We start from the raw sequence: 24546 nt of genomic DNA on the forward strand, positions 1-24546 counted from the left end.
CCTTAAAGCACTTGAAGTCAGTATGACCTTCAGCTTTTTGGTTTTTGCTATTTTTGTCTGCCCGGTAGAGATGTAGAAATCCAGCTGATCTATAAGGTAAATTTTCAGTTGCCATGGCAATGTGTCTCATTCACGTTCTCAGTTTGGAAGGGAGATTGTTCCATGCTGCTATTTCATGTCTAGGGCAATATTCTTTGGTGGTAGAACTTTGTTTCAGTACATTAATGCTACAACTCTGTTCTTCCTTTCCCAGCTTAGGGAAATATGGCTCAGCCTGAACATTCCCCTGTAAAAATACAGTTATTTGCATTTTTCTTGTAAGAACATTCCTTAAGTCTGGAGGTAAATGTTGATACATTTTGATAGCTTGGGTGCAGCAACATCCTGATGCTGTGAAGTTTCATCATTAAATGAAAACAGACTGGAATCACTCCACTTTTGCTTCCATGTGGTTTGAACAAACTAAAATATATCCTGAACTAGTGAGTCATATGAAAGAAAAGTAATTTAAAAGTACATCTTACCTATAGTATATATCTTACATTAGATTTCTACAGATTTCCATGTGCTTTCAGTCAATTCAGATTTGATTCCTAAGTACTGCAAATTCCTTATTTAGATCGATTCTTGCTTAAGGCCACAAATGCAGATCCTCTTGTTTCTTTTAGTTCTTTGTTTTTCCACATGGCACCTTCACCTTATTCCTAAGTGGAGGAGTCCAGCAGGAGGAGGCATCTTGGTTTCTGTTGGCTCAGTGCAGTCTGCAGTAGTGGGAACAGACTGTGTACAACTCTGGAGGGTTAGGAAAGCACATAGACATGAGTCTGCCTAGTGTGATACAGCCTGGAGGTTTCACAGAATGGAGGGCTCCTATATTTGGGTAAAAAGAACCCCTTTCTGGTCATGTTCTCCATTTCAGTTGCATGTGACCTTCATTGCCTTTCTAACCTGCTTGGTTTCACTGAACTCATCTTGCTTTTCTTTCTAAGGGACTTCACACAAGGGTGCAACAGCGATGGCACTTTGCACAACGCTTCTTCTTCTTCTTGGGGTGGAAAATGGTCAGGATTGCTTCATCGAAGACAGTCTTAAGGCCCTTCTGTGTGAGTGCTGAGCACTCCAGATAGCACTGTGCTCCGATCTGAAAGAGAAGAGAGAAAAAGTGAGTACCCACAGTTAGGGGAGACAAAACAACCCCGTTCCAGCATCCTTCTACGTGCATATGTGTCCTGCCACAGAGGCAATCCCACACCTTTAGAAAAGAGGTCAAGTCTTTGCTCTGTTTTGTATCTGGCTGCTTATGGGATTAAGGGACAAGCTTGAGTGGTCACCCTGAACAAGCAGGGATGAGCCACAGCAGCAGTAACACAGGGGGTTAAGGAGGAGCAGGAATTCCCTGCGTTACCCTCCAGAGAGAGAGAGAGGCTGCACTCATGTTCCAGTGCTGGACCAGGAGCCTGGCTCTCCATCCGTGCAGCTGGGGGGGGTTTCAAGGAGATGCTGGCTCATTACCTGAGTCCCTTCCTATTTGTGGCTCTTCTCACCTGACCTGTCACCCCTGTGTCCTACCACCTCTGTGTCTTGCCTCCTGTAACATCAAGGAGCTGCTACCTGGGCTTCCAGCTGGCTTCTGGGAACTGGGAAGCATCATCTTGGGATGGGAGTCTCCTGGGAGTGCTGTTGTGACACGAACACATATAGTGGCCTGGGAAACAGCCTCAGTTTATTCAGCCACCTTGTTTCTTATTCTGCTAATGGAAGATCCCGCTGGCCTTTGAGGGCCAGAGCCTGTAACAGCACCTGCAGCATATGTGGTGGAAGCAGCTGGGGTCCAGATTCAGGGCTTGGGGAGGGCTTTTTTCCCCCTACATTCCCAGAAGAAGGGTGCAATAGCACAGAAACTGTGGGATACCCTTCTCTGCTGCTTGAAGTGCAATAGGTAAGTGAGAATCAAGTTGTCTGTGCTTTTGTAAGGAATAGAGACCAGATTGGCGGGAGGTGACTGCCGAGAGGGGTTTGCCACATGTACCTCCTGGCAGAAGCCTGAACAAGAAACAGATGACTTAGGTACAGTAGGAAGTAAAATCTGTTTTGCTGCCCATTTGGCACCTACTATCCTGTGTACCTTGCTGCTCTGCTTGGAGCTCAATTGGGTATCACAGAAGAACAACAGGGTCAGGAGTCCCAGTCTGTGTCTGGGTCCAGCCTGTTTGAGCAGAGGCTTTAACCTCTGGCTGTGTCCAACAACAAACCCCAGAGGAGTTCATCTTGAACAAAACAAACTCAATGGGAAGCTATGATCAATCGATTTCATGGCACCTCAGAAAAAGCTATTACCTCCTTTGCTAGCTTCACTCCATGCTCGTAGGTGAGTGGTTTCTCCTTCATGTAAAGCAGCCGAGCCAAAGTTTTGGGGTCATCCCGGAGATCGATCTAATAGAAAATACACAAACCCTGTGCTCAGTACCACCTTGCTGGAATTCTTGAGACAGGCATTCATAGATTTACAAACCCACAGCCATGTCCTCGCGTAAGGGCATCTGTCCTCCTGGCCTCAGATGACACATCAGAAATGAATCACACATGTATTTACCTTTTTTTTTGTTTTGTTTTGTTTTTTTTTTTTCCTTTCTGCTTAACATGAATTAATTTTCCCTGGTGGGTTATTGGGCCACTGCTCAGATAGCTGTGGCACAGTAAAAATATAGTTCTCAATGGTTCTCACAATGCATCTTGGAAAGTGTTGGTGGAAGCCTGAGCCCCACTGGAAGGGGAGGCTGCTTTGCCCCTGCACTGCGTCACCCAAAAAACACCCTGACAGACCAGACAGACCCAGCTCAGTCTGACTGACTTGAAACAAAATCACTTATTTCCATGGAAAACATCAAAGTGAAGCATTCTGGCATTTCAAAGCCATCCACTTTCAGAGTCTGTGTTTCAAAGGGTAACACTTTTATTTTAAAATGGGTGTTTTAAATTATTCTTGTGTGGAAAACAAAGCCAGTGTTTGAACAACTGGACTTTCTTATGGTATGAAGGTTTTGGTTTTGACCAGAATTTGATCTATTTCTCTAACTTGTCTTAGGTTACTGTCCAGTGTTGAGACATTTTCCAGACTCATATCTTTACTTCTCACAGTCTCTAGCCACTCTGTGTCTTGGAAGCAAACCCATATTTAAGGCATTTTTATTTGATTGATAGATTCAGAGATTTTAAGGCCAAAAGAAAGTGGTTGGATCGTTTAGACTAACATCCACTATAACACAAGCAGGACGGAGAGTCACTAATTGCAATGTTGATGTAAAAGCATGAAGGGAGGCTATTTCTTTCCCTTGTCTCTAAGACAGATATTTGGTTAATTACTCCCATTCTTAAAATTTAGTTTGAAGTTTAGCTTCTTCTTCTAACCACACACTTTGATGTTTGTTTTTTTTTTTCCTCTTACTAAAAGCCTGTCAGAAATCCTTTCTCCCTGTAGGTAGTTATGCCTTGTTACCATATTAATATACATTTGAATAAAAAGATGGGATGAGTTTTGCCAGTTGTGACTAGCATCATGGCACATCTTCATGTTGGTTTCCACTACCAGTCCCTGACTTTTCCTCTAATGGGAAAGTCTGGCTGCATTTCACATAAGAAATTACTTTCCAGATAGCTCAGCCTGCAGCCACCCCTGGGGTGGATTGGGAGTCCTCTCATTCTGAAGATGCCTGTGATGGCTGATGGTGCCCTGGAGAAGTGTTACCTGTGTTCCTATGAGGACATAAGGCACATTGGGCATGCAGACTTTCAGCTCGGGCACCCACTCCTCCTGAACGTTGTGGTACGAGGCGGGATTCACCACCGAGAAGCAGATCAAGAACACATCCGTGTTGGGGTAGGACAGGGGTCTCAGCTGGTTGTAGTCCTCCTGCCAGAGGGAAAACAGCAACACATTATGAGATGGGTGATAACTGCAGATGGGGCATCACTTTGGCTCTTGATGAATGGCTCAACACTGTCCCTCCATGCTCATGTACACTTAAAACCTCTGGGGAGCTGCTGAGGGGGAAATCTGTCTTGTGGGCCAGGGGTGCTGTTTTGTCAGCATGTTTACTCAAAAGATCTAAGACATTTTGTTTGTGTGTGTGTTATTTATGCTGGTGTAGAGGGTAATGCTAAACAGCGACCATCACCCGTGGTGTAATAAAAATTGATCTTGAGTCTGCGTGTACTTGTCTCAGCCCTCCAGCAAAGTGATACCATCCTGGGAAGTTTTATTTGATGGTCACTGCTAGATAATATGTGCTGATGACACACATCTCTAGGGGCTTTTCTGTTAAAATTATGGGCTTTCTATTCCCCAGTAGACATTATAGACATGACCATATACAACAAATATAGGTCTCCAGGCTATTTGGTGCCATCACAGTCATGTACGGTATGCAGCAATGTTTCAGACAGCAGAAGACGCTCATCTTAAAAGCAGAAAGCAGATCAAATCCTGCCTGCAGTGACTGGGTAAATCACTGAAGGTAATTTAATGTTTCCACAGGCCTCAGACTGTGGAAGGAGAGATGTCTTCTCTTTCTGCTAGCTGTGAAGAAGGTGATTTTTCAAACAGCTCAAAGTGCAGCTGTGTCATGTCGTGAGCTGGCTTTGGTAGCTGAGTTTCAAGGAAGAATTTGAGTCTGTTTTCAGGCTTGAGATGTTAAGAGCAAGAAGAGGTTTCGCAAGTGGTGTGAAAGGGATAGACTGGCTCTTTCTGATGGTGAGAGCATATGTAGCTGTGTCTGGTGGGAGCTTTTCAATGAAACCTGTTAGAAAATTTCAGTGCAATGAAATGTGCTTTTAGAGGGGATACACCTGGTCAGAAGACTTTTTTGGGGAGTCCAGAATTAAAAAAAGGGAAAGGAACACAAAGTTGGAGTGTGTGAAATGGTAATACATGTTGCTGTCAAGCCTGACTCCTAGGTCCTTAGTTTAGAGTTTCTGCGTTCCAGGCAAGCCTCATATCTCTGCATTATGGTCACTTTTGTTTGCAATTGTCTGAAACTTCAATGGGTGCTATTTACAGATACTGAAATAGTTAATAACTCATTGAAAAAGAATAATGAAAAAAAAGATATTCAGGTGCCGTTGCTCATACTTGAGAACAGTTATTTGAGACATTGAGGTACTAAGGGCAGGAGTGATGCATGCTGCTGTCTATCCTGCAGGAGAAACTGGTGCAGGACTATATCGCTGTGTGCCCAGATTAGATGGTGTGTTCATTTAACCTTGCTTCTGTCTTGCTTTGGTTGGGTCAACAAATGACAAGACTTAATTATGTGTTGAGACTGGTAAATCTTGTTTCCAGCCAAAGTCTTTTGTTCTCTGAGTATGTAGTGATAAGATGACCCACACTACTTCTGAACTGACACTCATTTCTGAAAAATACTAATGGATTACATAAAAACAGTCTGCTCCAACCTTTTCTAAACAAAAAAAAACCCCTTAATTATTTATTCTGAAAGGAAGTATGAGGCCAAATTTAGCTCCATCTCATTAAAAATAAGTTTAAAGAAACATCCTGAACCACAAACAAAATGTTTTGTTTTGTCTAACTGAACGTTCATTGTCCAAAACCCACTTCAACAGGAAGAGTAAATTCCCAGTTACCACCTCTAGCCCCACAGCTACAGTATTTCTGGGTAAAGCCAGAGTATTTGCCAACTGACCTGTATCTTTCCAGTGTAATAGAAAGTATTGATCCGAATTTACATGACAAAAGGAGCTGTTTGGACATAACAGCCCAAGAAAGAGTGGATTCTCCACATTCAGGGAATGGCAGGGGAAAAAACCTGAGGCATTTGTGGGAACATCAGTGATACAGGCCATGAAGAAGCAAAGTCGGTGGGAGGAGATTTATATGAGGCTCTGGAGACACTCAGCTCCCACAGATGAGTTAGATAGAGGCAAAGTGGATGCCAAGATGATGGGAGGAAAGGAGCAATTACATTGCAGGGACAGCTGAGTTTTGTGTGGATGCTGTGGGTGAGGCAGGCCTGGCATGATGCTTGTTTGATTATGGAACGTTATTTTAACCCAGGACATCAAACCTGATGACTTCTCCAAGATTATGCCACAGTTGATGTGGACTGATACTAGGTGCTTGGCAAAGGCATTTTCTATGTTTTCGGTTCATTTTCTGCAAATGAGCTTCCTAAAGCAGCCACGCGATGGCAGCAAGCCCTTGAGGAATCGTGATTTAGGATTTTTGGAAAGAAACAGGCTCAATATAATCAGTTTCAATATTCCAGACGTGCCTATTTAGAGAGGCTGGAACTTACTGTACCATTAACATTACAAACTAAAAACCACAAGCGGCTCTGTCTGGCAGTGACAACTACAGGAGTGTGTATTTCATTTTATTTCACTTGTTCCTTTGGAGCCCCTAGAAAATACTTTTTCAAGAGGAGCACTCCTGACCTGTGTTAGCAGCACAGAGCATTATATAAGCCATAAGGAAGGACAACCACACATCACGTAGCAGAGGTCGTGTCTCCCATCAGGGCACACGGGAGCTTGCACAGATGTGTTAAAGCACAAGCATAAATGTCATGGATAAGAGTTGATCTGGGCTCCTTTACGTGCCTGCCAGCTGGTAGGAGCCTCCAAACCACATCAGACAAGGACCCTATCTCTGTTCATACCTGCTCTTCAGGAGAAGGTTATAAAACCTTGCAATGGACTGTTATAAGATGTGGTACATCAGGATTATTTCTCATTCAGAAGTGATTGAAGTCAAGCAAAGAAATAGTGTAAAAAAGGGACTGGACATCTGCGTGGGTATGGGGCAAATCCAGAGGTGCTGCAGGTAGAGACAGTGGTGTTTGGGAAGGGACATGAGTCCTCATGAGGTTAGGCTGTAGCTGAGCATTAATTTGTTTCCCTAGCTCATGCTTGCATTTTGCTGCCTGTTATTTAGGGAGTGTGAGACTTCCCGCTTACACTGCCTGGCCACTGGTTTGGCATGGAAATGCCAGCTCCAGACCTGGCCTTGCTGAGTTACCTGCCTCTGACTTGCCAGGGCCAAGATACATTGATTGGTGTTGCTCCCTCTTCACTCTATCGCTGCCATAAGTCTTGCAGTGTTTGGACACAGAAAGTACAGCAAAACTTGGGGTTTTTTTAAGTTGCTGCTGTGCTGATCTCACATACGCTCCTTGCCATGTCAGCCTGTTAAAGCACTCCACACCCGAATCCAGCCTGGGGAAAAGGACCACGGGTTTTTCTCTCCCAGGACTGTTTGTGCCAGGGATGCAGAAAACCAGATACCCCACGTCTGGGTTCTGGGCCAGCTCTCCCTTCAGGCTGACAGAGGGTCCTGCTGCAGGAGTACATTTTCCAATTGTTATTTCATTAGCATATGTTTTATAGCACCGTAATATGGAGTGCTATTTTTGGCTATGACTTCACATGGATGCCTTTGGAAAAACCACATGACACAAGGAGAAGGAGGGAGGAAACAACCCAGATGATGTGTTGTTAAAGCTGGAGCATGTGGGAAGCATCATCCTTTCAGCCTCCACGGAGATACAATCTAGTCATCAAGAAGTGATTCATGCTCTGAGCTTTGACTAGATGACCACGTCCTCTGGACCAAGGTCTGAAAGGGAAATGAGTTAGAAACAGTGCTTGGAGGAAGGTGGTGCTCTGGCTAGTTTGAAGCAGGAGATGGCAAAATGATTGTGGAGGAATGGATAGAGAGATTAAGTTTGTCACAGAGGCAGATTTGTGTTTGTTTGGGTTCAGGAGGACAAATAAGAGGATGTGAGGAAATGGCTGGCAGGTGGAACTGTCAGCTCTACAAAACAAGTAGAAATATTAAGGGACTGAGTAAAATCTGACTGAGCACTGAATATATCTCCAGTCTCATTTGCAAAGGCTTGCAGTGCTGCTGGCTCACGACAGATATGCTCTGATTGCTGTGTTTGTGAGCATGGAACAGAAAACTGAACATGCATTGAACATGGGAAAAGGACCTGGGTCATATTTTGGGACTGGCTTTTGGATCATCTGTTTGTGCCGTGTGAATAGAAAGGAAGGATGGACTGAAAGTGACACCGAGCTAGCTATGAAGTGACTGTTACTGCCTACAGATATGTGACAGGAATAAAATGATAAAAAGTAAAACCCAAAGCAAAAAATGCCAGTCCTGCTGAGTGCAGGTTTTTCTGGAAGTGACGGACTGTCCTGATGCAGTTTTTGACCTCTCTGCATACTACTGCAAAGTATACTCTGTAATAAGTGGCCTTCTGCAGACAGGAGGGTCTCCTTCTGCATTGTTTATGCATTTCATAGCAGTCAGTCAGGGCCAAAAAAAGCACAGCCAAGAAGTGCTCCTGAAAACAAAGAGCTGCATCCAGGGCTGCTGGGTCCCAGAGAATGAAGCAGGCTCCCAAATCTGCTTTCCTCTCCTACTGCCTCCAGTGCCAGTGCTGACCTGAGGAGCTGGTGGATGTGGGTTCCAATCTTCCCAGGCTGGGTGGTACCTGGGACCTGCTCTCTCCCCAGTCAGCAGGTGATTTTCTGCAGGGTTTCTGTGCATATTATGGTCCATCCTCTATTCTACCAGCTGCTGGCATTTGAAGTTGGGAGAGGGAAATTTCACAATGAAAATATGTTGCTCCCTTTACCCTCTTCTGCCCTTCTACTGTTAAATCTGTATGTAAGCATGAGTTACCAACTCTCCTGTAATGGCCACCTTGTCCTGGGAGGAAGAAGTTGGGATGGATGCCAGTCTGGCTGGGTTACCATTGAAAAAGTCAATAGCTGGTGATCAATAAGCTGGTGCTGTATTGTATTAGTTTTCTGATCTTGGAAATGGGAACTCTTTGCTGTATCTTCAATGCCACCATGTGGTAAATGTAAGAAAACACTGACTTTACACAAAACATCATATTTGACGTAGGAAGTGGATATATGGGTGGCTGAACAGCTTAATCAGGCTTTACTTTTTTGCTTAGACAAAATTAGGAATGAGTGTATTTGTGTGTGTTTTATTGCTGAACCAGAATGAAAGCTCTATGTAGAAAACAAAAAGGAGAAGGTCAGCAGTTCAACCATTACAGCTCACAACTGATTGTTAATATTTGTAAAAAAAAACCCCCACAAACATCACAAACTACAAGCCCTAGTATATGGTAGTAACAAACAAACCATGGGAAAGGAAAATGTTTTGCAGTAATTTACCTGCCCTGCAGTGTCATAAAGTCCCAGCAAGTGTTGCTGTCCTCCCACAGTCACAGTTACTGCAATAGAGAAACAAGAGATGTTGTTTAGGCACAAGCCAGTGGTCTCATTTTCAGCTGTTTTAATGCTAAAATGCCAATAGACCCTTGTGTTAGGCATATTAGCATGTGTCTTACAATGTGCATCCTCAACCACACACATCTACTCAACCCAAATTGAAGGCAACCTAAAGCCACAAGAAAAGCAAATCCTTTATGCCAAGCTCTTCTTTCTTTACAAACAGCCAAGAGCAATGAGCTGCACACACAACTACTGTCAGGGACCCAGAAACCAGAGGACGTTTGCCTCTGCCTCTGAAGCCACCAGCTGACTCCTGTGAGGTGCTAGGACTTGAAAGCAAGCAATTCCTGCCTCTCCACCATGAGCATTGAGGTAGGGTTGTCATGGATCATTGGAAGGGTTTTAAAATTATTTTGTTTCTTCCAGGCTGTGAAATGATGAAGCATTCAGCAGTAGTTGGTGTTGGGTGGGTCTCAGAGGAGGTGTGCTGCCTCTTGAGCAACCTGCCCTGTCCTGTGTGACGCAATCACAGGTCAAGTGACAGCGCTTAATACATGAGGCTTTATAGTGGATGCTTCAAAGGACAGGGAGGAAGAGGGGCACTAATATTTGCAGGGATGTTGAATAGATTCTGTTGCAAATGAAAGAAAGCATGGCTTAGTTTATTGATCACACTCAGCACGTTTACTCCTTTAGTAGAATTCCCTTTGAACTTCATTTTGAGCCCATTGACATTGATGACAATGTTTTCTCATTGCCTTTGGATGAATCTCGTTATTAGCTGATTTCTGTAATCAGTGTTATTTTATATAAAGATATCATCTGCGTTAACGACATTTAGTTAACCAGTTAATCTGCTTAAATCGTTACTACTCAACTGGAAAGAAAGGGGGGGAATCCAGTTCCACCCAGCAGTCAACATGAAGACTTCGAACATTCGTCAGGAAGGTTGATCAAAATAATGGTATTCTCACAGCCCAAGGACTATTATTTTTTTAAGCACGAGGACAAACAACTGAAATGAACACAAAGCTACAGCTGGGGTAGGGGGGTGCTAAGACTGCTACCCCTCGACTGGTGGCAACTTGCAATTAATGGGGGGTAGGAAAGATTAATAGTTAATTTTGGCAAAGAGGAGGCTTGAAAACAACACACAGGTTCTTGCTAATTTCTTTTTAAGTGATAAGACTTTTGTAGGAGAAAAGCATCTACCAGTTTATAGAAGTTAATAGCTCCTGCACTGGGGAACAATGTGCTGTTTGAAATCTCTTAGACTTGAAGTCTCTGTCAGTGTGGCTGGACAGACTGTTTATTCAGCAGCTTTACTCGCTTGCAAAGTGACACGGTAATTTTGCTAGCATATAAACAGAACAAAAGTGACATCCTGAAAGTACAAAGGCTCAGCAAGGACCAGACTTGCTGATGAGAGCAGGACAGGCTGCACTCACCCGCTGCTGGAAGAGTTGCCTTGTGATGTGCAAGGGAAAAAGGGGCTGAGACCCCTCCTCCCACTCCTCCGTTCAGGTAGCTTATACACAGTGCAGCTCCCAGGGGAACTCAAAGTGGAACTAGATGTTGAGCATGGATGTCCATGGGTGGAAGAGCCCAGAGAATATGTAGCAGAGTGGGGAGATGGGTACCAGTGCAGACAGGAGACAGTCCAGATGTTCCATCCCCTTCCTTCAACTTGATTTGTATAAAATAATTTGAACTAAACCTCTGCAGAGCCCTGGTTTTCTAGTTTTTGTGGTGCAGAGAGTCTCAAAATGTCCCAGTAGAGGAATGAACTGTATAGGTCTACTGTCAACAAGTTTGCTTTTCTTAGCTCCCTTCTCAGAAACAGTGGAGGTCACAGATGGTCCTGCACAGCTTACTGGAGGCAGCCAGGAGGTGTGCCATTTTTTCCAGTCGCAACCTTGGCCAGCCTTCAACTTGCCCTTGTGCCAAGAAGTGCAGGAGCCAGACCTGTTCTGCTGATGTTACTCTGCTCAAGGTCCAACCATGGGAAGATGTACCCTTCAGCTGAAAGCAATTTTCCAGTTGTGGTGCCTTAGCCATGCAGTGTTCAGCTGGCCAAGGTGGTGTTTAGGACTGCACGTGGTATTTAGGACTGCACATGTACATCAGTCATGCTGTCTGTCCTTGGTTGAATTTACATGGAGTCTGCAGAGCACCTCCAAAGTGGGATGCTCATAGGACAGCTGTGTGGCCATGGAGTGCAGGTGATCTAACATGTCTGATGAATATAAAGAGACATTTGCCATACGTCAGTACTGACATAATTATCCAGCTCTACTTCTCATGGCAGTTAACCCAGAGCGCAGGAAAACTGAGCTGGGTCCTGCTTACAAAGATCAGCTCAGGTCTTCAGTGTTTTAAAAACTTCAAAGTCGCACTGAAATTTACTCTGTCCAGGCTTGGGCTGCTGTGAAGCTTTGCTGGCCTGTCTCTTGCTGGCAGTTGATGGACAGAGCTACACTGGCAAAAAGCCCTGGTGCAGATACAAATTGCTGCCTTGTTCCAGTAGTTAATATGGTTTGGAGATAAGCTGTTTGGATAGAGGTCCAGTCCATCTCCTCTGTGCTATGCTTTGCCAGAAGGATATGCTGCAACAGCTCCTAAACTATTATCTGTGCTCTGTGGTGCATGAAGTCACAGTGGATATTTTGCAATAGGTCTGTGGAGCCACACATGGAATTGTTATTGATAGCTTGTGCAGTTCAGTTTGGCTCTTGGTGACCTCTGGGTAATGCTGAGGAGGAATATAGAGGTTAGTGGTGTCCTACCATTACTCTTCACATACACAAGGGCTAGGAAATACAAGGGCTTTTGGAAAAATATACCCTGAATCTACCCAGCTTGCACATGACATTTTAATTCTCATCTCTTGCCTCTTATGGGTCTTGTGAATTTCTGTGTCGTACCAGTCATAGCTTTTTTTCTTCTTTTATTTTTTTAAACTTTTCTTTTATCTTTTATATTTTTTCTTTTTTCCTTTTCCTTTTTTCTTTTTTATTTTCCCCATGAACATTTATATTTTCTTTCTTCTTGTCCATTGTTCTAATCTGTCTCTCATCATCAGAAGATATCCTTCCTGTCCACATCACCTCTCTAAGTTTACAGCTACCACCCCATCAAAACTATCTTGTTGGCTAAACTTCAGCAACAGGCAAACTGCTGTCTTTGGATTAATGGCTCAGCCTGCAGTGGGGTCCAAATGGCTCACCCTGACAATTCAAATAATCACTGGCTCTTGAAACAGCAATGTCTAGAGTAATGGATTGGTGCTGAAATTTCCACCACACTTTCATGCAGGCAAAACAGATATCAAAATAAATGGCTTTTGCCTGTGAAAACATCATGGTATTTTTATACTAAGAGTTTATCAGTCTGTCTCTGTCAGGCAAAAGGCTGTTTAGCGTGTCCACTTGGTAGGTTGTATTTATGAGCTGAGATTGCTCTCCTAGATTTGTAGGCCTTACTTTTGGCTTTATCTCCATTAACTTTTACTTACTCTGTTACTATCTTTTCCTGTTCTTTCAGTGGCCAAACCTATGGGAAGCCAACACAGAATTTTTTCCCAGTCATTGGGGCAATTCAGGCTCCTTTATGGGCTTGTGAACGCGGCTTTATGGGCAGTCTTGTAGTAATAAGATAAATACAAACTCTCCTTGCCATTTACTGGCTATATTGACATCTTGATTAAGCACTGAAGTGGCACGGCCTTTAACACCAAGTACAGTGGGGACTGCAATAAAACGTGGCTGAATACTTGCACAGTCCTGGTTCTCATTTGGCTCCAGTCTGGGTTGCGTCAGAGGAGCAACAGGGCAGACGTTTTCCTCCTTTCACTGGGTGGTTTTAAACAAGTGCAGGATGTGTAAAATACTGCTTTAAAAATATTAGTTAGGTCATAAATTAGCTGGGTATTGCTTGCTAGAGTTTGAGTAACTCTTTTGGGTTAGCTCCAGGGCTTTGTCGCAGGTCTGTGTGCCTGGGGGTTTTGCTAATGGGCTTCAACACAGAGCTCTGAAACATGCTGTTCTGCTTGAAGGCCACAGCAGAATAGCAAGGTGTTAGGTGGAGTTATTGTGTGGGCTGGATCTGGTGTGTGGACTATGAACTGGTCGGAGCTGGGAGCTGTCTTTTTAAATAAGTAGTTAGTTTGTGTTCCTGGCAAAATATGTCTGGTTTTGTTGTTGTTTTTGTCACCCATATTGCTCCAGATCCACCTGTCAATGGCCAGTTTTTGCCAAACTCTTCCCCTGCTGTGTTTCATTTACTCGCAGCAACGCCCTGGTGACGTTGCAGGTCTGAACTGTACCCATGGAAGAGCCCTTCAGCCACACAACAGTGATGTTCATGGTCTGTACTGACAGAAAGGAGACATAGAGGTCTGCTGCCCTCCCAGAGTCACTTGATTAAAAGCATCAGGCAAATTTCTGGTATAACACCAAACTAGGATGCAATAGCTCAGACGCACTTAGCTGTGGTATAGGAGAGTGGATGGTAACAGGAGAGTTACACATCACAGGGAATTTTTCCATGCCTGTGAAGAAGTGCTTGCAGAACCAAATGACTGTGAAACCACTAGCCAGAATATACACAATAGCTTAGAAAATGTCTAATATGATACCACATAGGAAGGTATTTATTTATTCTAGTGCCTTCCTGCCAACAAATTAAGGTTCAGCTACTTTGGAAAGAGATGCCAGGAGCCTGACAGAGATGGCAGAGATGGTAGCATGGGCCTGGATGGAAAGGCTTTTCTCATTTCTTTGGACAAATTAGTCTGCATCAAGCCTCAAACTTTCACAAATGCCATTTTCTGTCCTTGTCAGCAAGCTCTGACTGTTAAGTTTGTTCGTCTGTTCACTGTGATTATCTGTACTAGATGCATGTTACTTTTCATTCTGCATAGCTCCTAAATAATGGTCTCTATGGTTGAAATGTGAGGATCCCTGTTATATTCCAACTAGGGGCTGAAACTCAAACACTTCTCAAAGATATGTAGGTCTCTAATTTTCTTTGGTTCCCATAGTGGTCAGGCATCTAAGTAACTGAACTGAAACTACATATCCCAGACTTTAAGAAATAGCAGCTTCAAATATTCAACAGGAAAACAAAGTAAATGAGGGTAGCACATTTTTGTAGCACCTTCCAAGTGCTTCAGGTGCATTTATGAATCCTATTTTGGGTCATATTTGTGTTCAGAAATTTCTTTATTTGGCTAATCCAAGTGAAGAAAATAGGGATAGGGCTGCCAGGGATTAATCTCTCAAATGCTGCTTTGATTTTGGTTGGGTCAGTGTCTGAGGAACTTCATTTTAGCTGTTGTGGACCAATCTTCAGGAGATGTTACACTGCTGCAGCTGAAGCTGGGAACACTCAGGAAATCTGCAAATGAAAGCCCTGGGGATGCTACAATCTGGCAGCCACCAAAGAAAGCTGGTCAAAAAATCAGTAACAAAGACCTTAATGACATGTCCCCAACATTCAGGCCAGGAATGACAATTAGCTGAGAGCTGAGTTGTAATGACTGCTTGCCACTTTAGCCGAAAGGCTATCCTTGATGCTTTCTTCCTTGGAAATATTCCCTTTCCTTTGACTGAATGCAATGCTACAACTGTGTGTTGTGTGGCCAACACACCCTGGACAGGTAAGAGCTGGTGTTACAGGACCCTCGGCTCACCCAAGGTCTGCCAGTGCCCCATGACTCAAGCCTGGGCCATTCTTCACTTCCACATGTGAGGGTCATCTCCAGGAAACTGAGTCACACGTTGCTTATGGCATGTTCCCCCACTTCCTCCCTCATGACAAACAAGATTTGATTACAGCCGAATTGATTTTCTACCTCAGCATTGTCCTGCAGCTTAACTATATTCTTTCTGAAAGGAAAATCAAAAGCATGTTACTTTGCCCTGTAACTGGCCTAAATACTGCATTTTAGATTTAAATGTACTAAATGCCTTTCTTTAATTGCTCCTGTAATCATCTACCACTAACTTGTACAGGCCTCTGAGAGCCAGCATTTTTCAAAAGAAGGGCTCCAAGTAAACCTCACCATTTTCTGTCACCTCATCAATGGATGAGATCTATGTTCTGCTGAGCAAATACTTTTGCCCATCTGATATTTACAATATCTGAAAAACATTTTCAGTCTGCTCCCTGCAGTGGGAGCAGAGAGAGGCCTCCGGGGCTGAGATTCAGCTGATTTCACTCAGTGTAGCTCTTGGTCTAATGAGGTGGTGAGGAATTTGCTGCTTTGTCTTCAGGCCACAGACATTTAGTGATTTTTAGAGCCAGATAGGATTCATAGCATCATTTATTCTGCTCTAAATAGCTTATCTAGTGTCTTCCTACAAGGCATATTTTCTTGTTCTTATATCATTCTTGTAGCTCTTTTCCAAATTATTTTTCAAGCAGTTGCTATGACTAGACAGGGTGGTCTAGCAATAGTTTCCTTAATGACCTAGCCAGAGGTAACATGACTTTCCTATTTCTACCTGTCATCAATGGCTGCCCTAAAGCTCTCATTGGTTGATTATTCTCGTTATTTAATAAGTCTTGCAATACTTTATGCTTTTCTTAAGGCCAAAGTCAAATCATTCTTGGCCTTTTTATTACATTCTTTTTAACTCTGCAATTGTATGGAAAATCTGGAGACTGTAAGTCAAACGCCCACTGAAGGTATCTCACAATAGGGGAGGCAAAGAGTCATGCTCCTGCAATGCTCTCATGGTATGGAAGTCAATGTTAAAGACTTTTGGAAGTCTTGACTATGCAGAGACAAGCTTTTTCATCAGGATGTTTCAGGTACATCTGGAAGCATCAGAGCAGAAATATCTAGACACTTGTTAATATTTCCTTTCCAGACATCTCTCCACTGCCTCTAGTGATTGCTCTTCACCTTGGACTCTTATTTCTTGGTGGGTGGCAAGGAGCAACCCCTCATCTTTGCCTCATTCATATGTGTTTGAGGGTTCCAGTGGAATTGGTGGGAAAATGCCCAACGCTGATTCACGTTGCAGCTGCGCTGGGGAAGGAGGCTGACAACAAATGACAGCTCTGTTGTCCCATTCTGCAACAAGGATAGATTAATTTAGACAGTGTCATCTTGTAGGAAGATTCATGACTTGTACTATGTGTTTTTTTCACATCTTGAGAGGAAAAAGACTGCAGCTCTTCACAGCTGGGTATTTGCCATGCAGAGACAGCAAACAGAAGAGATGTACCAGTTCACCAATCATTTTTATTCAGGCAGCTGATAGGAAATGCTGTAAATCTTTTGAAATGCATCAAGAAGTCAGATTTCAGCGTTGGCCAGCTTACATGACAAAGAACACAAAAGCGGTGGAGATGGATTAGGAAGATCAAGCAGAAGGAATCTCGTCCAGAAATGGATGAAAGAGAATGGAAATTCCCAAAGCTTTCAGAACAAGCACAACACTAAAACATGAGCCAGCTTCTTCCCAGTCTGGGACATTACTTATTTATAGACAGCATGAATAGAGTTGATTTATCAGAATCATTGACCCCATTGTTTGTAAAATCAGTGCTGGAGGATTTCCCCAACATCTCAGTGAGTTATTGCTGCGCTAATCAATCCTTGAACAAACTCAGCTTTGCTGATAGCTGAGTCCAAGGAACCTTGGGGTCTCTCTTTGCAAGGAAAGCTGTACCCACTTCCTCCAGTAAAACAGTCTTGAGGGAGCTCTTTGGATCTCAATGATGTACAAAGCTGTGGTAGATGGAAAAGGCTAAAATTATTATAGTGCTTGGGGAATTGAAGAACAATTGACTTTGTGTCCAAGAGAGTGTTTTGTTAGATTTCATTCTGTGTTAAATAGGGGGCTGTGCACTGCAGCAGACTGGGAGGTGCTTCCTGGGTGTTTCATCTCACTGTGCACCATCAGCTGTCCCCATGGAAGGCAATTCTGCTCCTGAGTCAGAAATGAATAATAATTGCCTAGGTAAATGCATTAAATTTGCAGGCAAATAGACTCTGATGTGTGCATTTCAATGATACTCTAATTGAGAGCCTTTTTACTCTTTACTGAAAGTAATAACACTAAATCCGAGCAAATGCTAGACAGAGGAACAAATGTAGCATTAATATCAATAGATAGAACCTGAACATATTATTAAAAATATTATGATTGTTCCTAAACAATGAAGAATACAAGATATCTTATTAAGCCTGACGGAGGGGAAGTGCCCTTCCTGAGACCATGCAATTACTTGTGGCATTGAGATGAATGAAAGAATAAAATTTTGGCTGTGACTGCAATGTAAGCCTATCAAAAAAATGAAAGGCAGAATGTAGATTATTATCTATATCTGTATTTTTAGCTCTTCTAAATATTTTTAAATCTTCCATCACCATAGCACAGTATCTAAGAATATACTTTTAACTAGAGCTGGACTCAAGTTAATAGCAACGGAGGTAGAGTTCTGAGATTGCTAAAGAGTAACTGATAACTGGAGCAAATTTATTAGTATTTGAACTGTCTATGCTGACCTGACCTGCAAAAGACCAGATGCTATGGCATTTGCAGTTTATTTTAACACAGATTAAGTCAGCCAAGACTCTCTAAATCAACTGTTTACTGACACCTAATTCTGTGAAGGATGTATTTGGAGTCTCCTAATAGCGATGCTGAGATCATAGTAAGCAAAGGAAGAAGTGTGAATTTTACTCCAAGAAGAAAAGGTGGAAATAAAGGGAGCCTTTGACTCTTTGCCTAGGTCCTCTCTCCTGTCTGTAAGGCAAAAGTAATTCCTCTAGCTGCAACTGAGGGCTGTGGCAAAGACTATCTCCAAAGTTATGTCAAGCATCTGGTTATCAAGGGAACTTGGCAAATAGCATCAGTATAAACGGAAGATTAGTGGTAAAATGAGACAAATTTTACTGAAATATATCCAGGCAATACCCAGGGTATCTCCCAGAGCATGGGAGGACAAGGCTCTCTGTGTGGTTGGGGGGAATCAAGGCAGGTCTCCACTGCTCTTCTTGCACTGCTCAGAGTAGGGTGTTTTTTGCCTGGAAGGAAGAGGAAAGCAGTCTGGAGAGGCAGTGTTGCCTACCAGCACTGGCTCTTTGTGGTAACACTGTCTCCCTAAAAACTGTGGCAATCTGCCTTGATCTGGATTAGATTGCAGTGGGAACAGGTAATGCTGATGGAAGGGCATGAACTCTCTGTTCTGCAGTGGACAGGTTGTCCTCACTGAGGGCTGGATCTTCAGTTGACAGAGTAGCTATACTCTGTCACAGTGACCTATACTTCCAGAAGATCCTATGCTCTGAACTTGACAGCAGTCCCTGTTGCTTGCTGACAAAGAGATTTCAGCAAAAGTATTTTAATCTTCAGCAGCTACCACTTTAGTGGATTGAATTATTTGAGGACTTGGAGACTGACGAATTGGGGAGCTTTCATTTCTTGTGTCCCTGAAGAGTTCTTGGCCAAGAGTGACCAAGGGACCTCTTAGGCAGATAGTCTGTGCTGGCCATGCTGGTTCTCAGTATTGCCCTGTGTTAATTGGTGTTGGTAATTGTGGTAGAACAGCCAAGGAATGAGTGGCGTGGAACTAAGATGGACCTGTCCTGGATGCTGGGTCAGGGTCGGGAGAGATGTTACCCCAGCAGCACCATTAGTACTACAGCTTGCAGCACACTATTGCATGTCCTACTGCTGCTGGATGTGATCCAGGGGAAAAATGGATTTTCCATTTACCAGCTTATTCAACAAAAAGTACAGATGCCAAAGCTAGAAAGGAAGAACAATTTATCTGTGGTACACACAGAAGGGGACAGGAGTGTGTCTTCCATAAGAACCAGATATTAGGTTGATGTGCAGGAGCACAAACCAGGTAGCAGCCACCAGCTCGGCTGCTGTCTGTACAAGAAGCCCGAGTCTCCTGTTCCTTACATGAAGATACCAGGCAAACTGACCAAACCTGCCCTGTGCTAGAGGCTGTACCTAATGCAAAGATGTGGCCAGTGATGGGCCGAGGTGTTTTGAGTGCAGCATTTGGGCACAGACCTGCAGGGTAGGTAGCTATGTGTGTGTGTGTGTCCCAGGCACTGCCATGTGCATGTGAGCAAGTCACCTGCAGTAGGACCTGCAGTAGTTCCTGCTCTCTGGCTCAGAGAGCAGAGCTGTGCCTCAGGCATCTTTCCAGCTTACGTTAGTGTAACTTAAAATAGCATCTAATCCTCTGAGCTGTGAGCTGCTGGGGCAGGGACACATTTGGCACACTGAGCTGAATCTATGTGTCTCCAGTGTAATGCCTTGCATGATTTGCTAAGGTAAGTGAGAGAGTTCAGGAGCATTAGGTTTGCTCAAGCTCCAGTGCTTCTGTAGCTGACATTTTACATACTGTCAATCCTGTTTTGGGCAGGGGAAAGACTAAATGATGTTTTGAGGCCCATTCCAACATCAGCCTCTCTGATGCTTTGTCTGCATCTTGTTTGAGTTTGACCTTAGTGCTGGCTTTTCCTGTGCATGTTTCCCCGTGAGGCATTGCTCAAAAGGGCTTTAAAACAAAGTACCTGTTCCTGAACCTGAGGAGGACCACATCGGAAACTCTGCTTTTCATTTCCCAGAAACAAAATCAGGCCCATTATACTTAACACCAGGATCAAACTTCAGCTGCTATTTACCCTGCAGCTTGCAGAGATTAGCCAAACATTTGTGCAACAGCTCTAAACCTATAGGACTTAGGAAGCAGAAATGTTAAACCCTGTAAACAAAAATCTTGGAAATATTTAAACTTTCTGATAAGAAAATCTTAAGTTAGGAATTTTTTTTTTTTCTTGCCTACCACAAAGGTCTTAAACACTGTTAATACTTTCTCTATGTCCCACTGAGAAGCCTTCCACTTTCCTCTCCAGCGTGGCAGCCGCTGCAGACAATGAAGTGATTGTCATGTTGGAAAAGCAACAGATGCAGCTGGATGAAATGCCTGGGCTTAACCCTCCACGTGTTTGTGTGTGTGCATGTGCAAGGGAGAGGTGAGTGCAAACCTGGGCATCGGGTACCCTTATCCTTAATTCAAGCATGATTGCGCTCATGCGAAGTGGAGCGTGAACCAGCCCCCCTGATCTAAGAAGGGTACTTTGTACCACCAGGAATGATTTGTTGGCCTTTTCGGAACAGATTGGGTCTTGCAGGACATCAAGAGGCTGCATGTTGGCTGCAGCCCAACCTTGGATGTACAGAAGAGGTGCTGAAGTGCCTGCTTGAGCTGAGGCCAGAGGATTTTTTCCTTTGGACAGAAAAAATAAATCCAAATTCCTGTATAGAGCTGGAAAGGAATTTTCAGCTAGAAAATGTGATTTCTACAGAATCAGAAGTTTCCATGGGAAGCTGTCGCTTTCAACAGACAAGTTCAGATGTTTCCACTGGGCGAAATGAAGTGAAATGATGTGAAATAACTGACCCTGATCTGAACTGTTCCCTTTGTTGAAAAGACCTGAACCTTTTTATATAAAGCTGTTTCCCTGCCGTAACAGTCACACGTGCTGTGAGTGGTGACTCCTGCACTAGGAAAATCCAGCCACACAGACCCAGGATGCCAGGGAGGCACCGTGGGCATGGTGGCAGCTGGTGGCTTGCTGGGCGGTGGGTGATGCAGCCTGGATGGGGAGCAAAACACAAGTACCCGGATCCAGGCTGTCAGCTGCCATGGAGTGGTTTTCACGATGGGGAAAATGGGGTTTAATATAGAGTCCAAAATTTTCAGGTTGTTGCAAATTCATTAAAAGTAATGCTGGCATAGATAGGTGTGAAATGGATGTTTTCAGCCTCAAAATCTTGTTTGTTTGCTTGTTTGTTTGCTTGTTTGGTTTACTTAAAGGGACACTTTGACTTTATTGCAACTTTGGTATCTGTTTTAGGAAACAGCAGCCACTTTCCTTTCTCCTGTTTCACAGTCAGCTGCAGTTGTGCTTAGGGGGAGGCTGAAAGCCTGTAATGACTGTTGTGTTTGTTAGTCCTGATTCTAAATCAGTTTTTAATGTATAGTCCACTTTTTTTATCTGCAAAAATTTTCTTCTTTGCTCTCTGCAGGTAACATCTATTTCTTTTGGGTTTGAGTCTTGTAGAAACCATAACAGAGTGAAAAGTCTTCATTTGTTTGACAGAGAGAGAAAGAATATTTTAACATTTGAAAAGGTCCTTGCAGTTAGTAAATCTTGCGGTTGTTCTGTGTACAAACACAGGAGTAAGGATCTCTTAACACTGTATAAATCACATTGGTCACCTTGTCAAAAGCTAAAGATGATAATTTTTGCTTCTTTTTTATAATAGCATTTTTTCTTCCTCACTGAAAACATCATCTATATTCTAACTCCCAGTGTTGTGTTCCTGATGTTTTTACATCCTGTGCATTATTTCTTTATGACCATGTCCTGTTACATCTTGACTTATTTGAGTTGATGGTTGGACTTGATGACTTTAGAGGTCTTTTCCAACCTTAATGATTCTGTGATTCTATGACTATCACATTGATTTAAAATTTTTGAAGTGCACCAGGTTGGTTTTTTTTTTTTTTTCCCCATGGAATCAATTTATTTACTTTTTATTTACAGAAAGTTTACTCTTATGAAAATTTTATAATTTAAAAACTTTCGTCCTCACGTACAATGAAAATTAATTCTGAAATATGTAGCTTTTCGAAGCAATAGGAATTTGTAATGGGTTTCTGCTCTAACCAAAGCTCTTTAAACATCTAACTCTTAGGTTAGGATTAATTAATTTAACTTTTCTGTTAATCATTCCATGCTTGAATACCATATTTGAATAAAAAAAAAATGTTCAGCTGAATTTCCAGGAATGTCTTGAGCTCCCTGTTAGCTATAACTCAATTTAGACTGTATTTACTCTTGAAAAGATTTATTAGGTTTCATTCACCTTTTCTTCCACCTTGTGAGCATCAGAGACAGCTCTGCTGAGCTCAGAGGAATTACTTTTGGTTGGGAGAAACATCAATCATAATGTCTTGTAGCTGGGGAAAAGAACTGAACTAATTTTGAAACAAATAGTGTATATTTTTTATGTAAATTTCTGTTAAAATGTTTTAATCTTAAAACACAATGGTCACTAGTCACAGAAGAGCACAAATTTATGATAAAATCATTATTTTTATAACGTTTCCTTTCTCCCCTTGAGCAAGAAAGAGACATAGTCAGCAAAATACAGGACAGCAGCATATACCTCAGTTAAAAAAATCAAAATATTAGGCAAGATGAAATTTGGCATCTCTGCAAATTATTCTTTCATCTGGAAAAAATATTACTTATTTTCCACCTAGTTTTATTTAAGGCTGTATTTACTTAATAACTAGCTTAAATATACAGCTCTTAAAAGAGGTTCATTCTGACAGACTGTTTTAAACATCATGCCTGGTAATTTTTTCTATTTCACACTGCTCTCCTGAGAGCTGAGCAGTTTATTCCTGCTTGTTTTCTGGAGCTTTAAGCTGTATTAGAAAATGTTGACACACTTTTTCAGCTGCATGAAAGTGCCACTAATGGGGATCACATCTGACTTCAGAGGAAAGGGACTTTGAAGAAAAATCACAGAACATTGCAAGTAAAGGAGAAATGCATCAAGGTAGAAAATCCACAGCTACTTCCCACAAATGATTACCAAGTAGGATCGGAATTGAGCTTTTGATTTGAATTACTGCTTAGCACAGCAAATGGATTTTAAACAGCATATTTTACACAATCAGGTAGATGAAAAGCCTTGTTTTTAAGGAAGACATTGTTCTCTGTTTCTATTTTTAGGATGGCAACACCTCGGATTATGACTCCATTGTATTAGGCTGGTGTAAACCGGCTGACAGAGGCCAGCATGGCTCTGCAGAGCAAACACACCAACAATGGAGGTGGAGAAAGAAAATTTCCTGTTTCACAGCAAGGGAAACAAGTGCACAGAGGGGACCTGGCTCTTTGGGGCCACACTGGGCAGCTGGGGGCAGCTGGGGTACAAAACCCTGAGCCTTAGTCTGTGACTTTGTCTCAAAATGATTGTTTAGTCTCAAGAAAAAGAGACTAGGGGACGACGTTCTCACTCTCTACAACTATTTGAAAGGAGGTTGTAGCAAGGTGGGTGTCTGTCTCTTCTCCCAAGTAACAAGTGATAGGACAAGAGGAAATGGCCTCAAGTTACACCAAGGGAGGTTTAGGTTGGATATTAGGAAAATAATTATTTACTAAAAGGTTTATCAAGCATTGGAACAGGCTGCCCAGGGCAGTGGTTGAGTCACCATCCCTGGAGGCATTTAAAATACACGTAGATGTGGTGCTTAGGGACATGGTTTAGTGGGCATGGTGGTGTTGTGTTGATGGTTGGATTTTGTGATCTTAGAGGTCTTTTCCAACCTTTATGATTCTGTGATTTTATGAAAACAGAAGAGTCTTTGGGTTTGGCCATCATTGCAGACAGCACATCCCCTGGGTGATGCTCAGAGTCTGGCCATCCTGTTCTGTTCATACCTCTGGGATAGTCCTGGGTCCTTTGCTCTTGACTTGTTGCCCACGTGCACTTTCAGAAAGCAAGAGCACCTGCAATATTTTATTTGAGCTGATTTTCCTGAGAACAAGATTAGAGTGGCTAAACATCGATGCTGATGGAAATTAATTGCAAACATTAGCACGGCAAGTGCTCACCTCGGCCACAGCTGCCTGTCAGGGATTGTTTCTCTTTAGTGGCTGGGACATTGCTGAGTTTTCAGGCATGCTGTAATTTTCCATTGATTTTTAATGAAACAATGCTGATGCTTGTATAAAAAGGCACCTTCGGGTATTGTGCTGACTTTGTCCAGAGCCGAATTCATCAGAAAATGTTTTTCCCTGGTTCCTGCCCTGTCAGCGTAACATGTCTGACAGATGCCCAGAAATTCATTCAGAAAGTACAACCATAAAGAAATCAAGCTGCCAGATTAAGTAAAACAGATATTAAATCAGATACCTCTAAGCTCAGCTGAAACAGACTATCCCACATAGAGAAAAGCTGAATCGTGGAAAACATTTTTTTCTTGTGCATTTTTGGCAGTTTAAGAGGATTTTGCGCATTTTTGTGCATTCTTATAGTGACATATTTAGAAAACATGGAGAAACCTTCAACTCTGCTTTGGTGCCACAAAAATGGAGCAAACAAAATAGCATGCAGCACTTCAAACCAAGTCCAGCAAAGAACCAGCAGCTGTTTGAAGGGCAGCAACAAACCATGCTTGTGGCTGAGCATGTACAAATCCACGTGG

At 42.8% G+C, this 24546-nt stretch overlaps 1 protein-coding gene across 1 annotated transcript in view; it reads right to left on the minus strand.

The window, feature by feature from the left end:
* Window positions 1–680: 680 nt before the first annotated feature.
* RHOJ (ras homolog family member J) overlaps window positions 681–24546 on the minus strand; it is a 55318-nt gene continuing 31452 nt past the window's right edge. Inside the window, exons 2-5 of the mRNA XM_010170209.1 lie at window positions 9217–9275; window positions 3746–3910; window positions 2338–2433; window positions 681–1141 (exon numbers count right to left, since the gene is read on the minus strand). Of these exons, the coding sequence (XP_010168511.1) occupies window positions 995–1141; window positions 2338–2433; window positions 3746–3910; window positions 9217–9275 (467 nt within the window). The 3' untranslated portion in view covers window positions 681–994. The remainder of the gene's footprint in view (window positions 1142–2337; window positions 2434–3745; window positions 3911–9216; window positions 9276–24546) is intronic.

Source organism: Antrostomus carolinensis, unplaced genomic scaffold (genome assembly GCF_000700745.2).
Source record: "Antrostomus carolinensis isolate BGI_N321 unplaced genomic scaffold, ASM70074v2 scaffold5566, whole genome shotgun sequence".
NCBI lineage: Eukaryota > Metazoa > Chordata > Aves > Caprimulgiformes > Caprimulgidae > Antrostomus > Antrostomus carolinensis.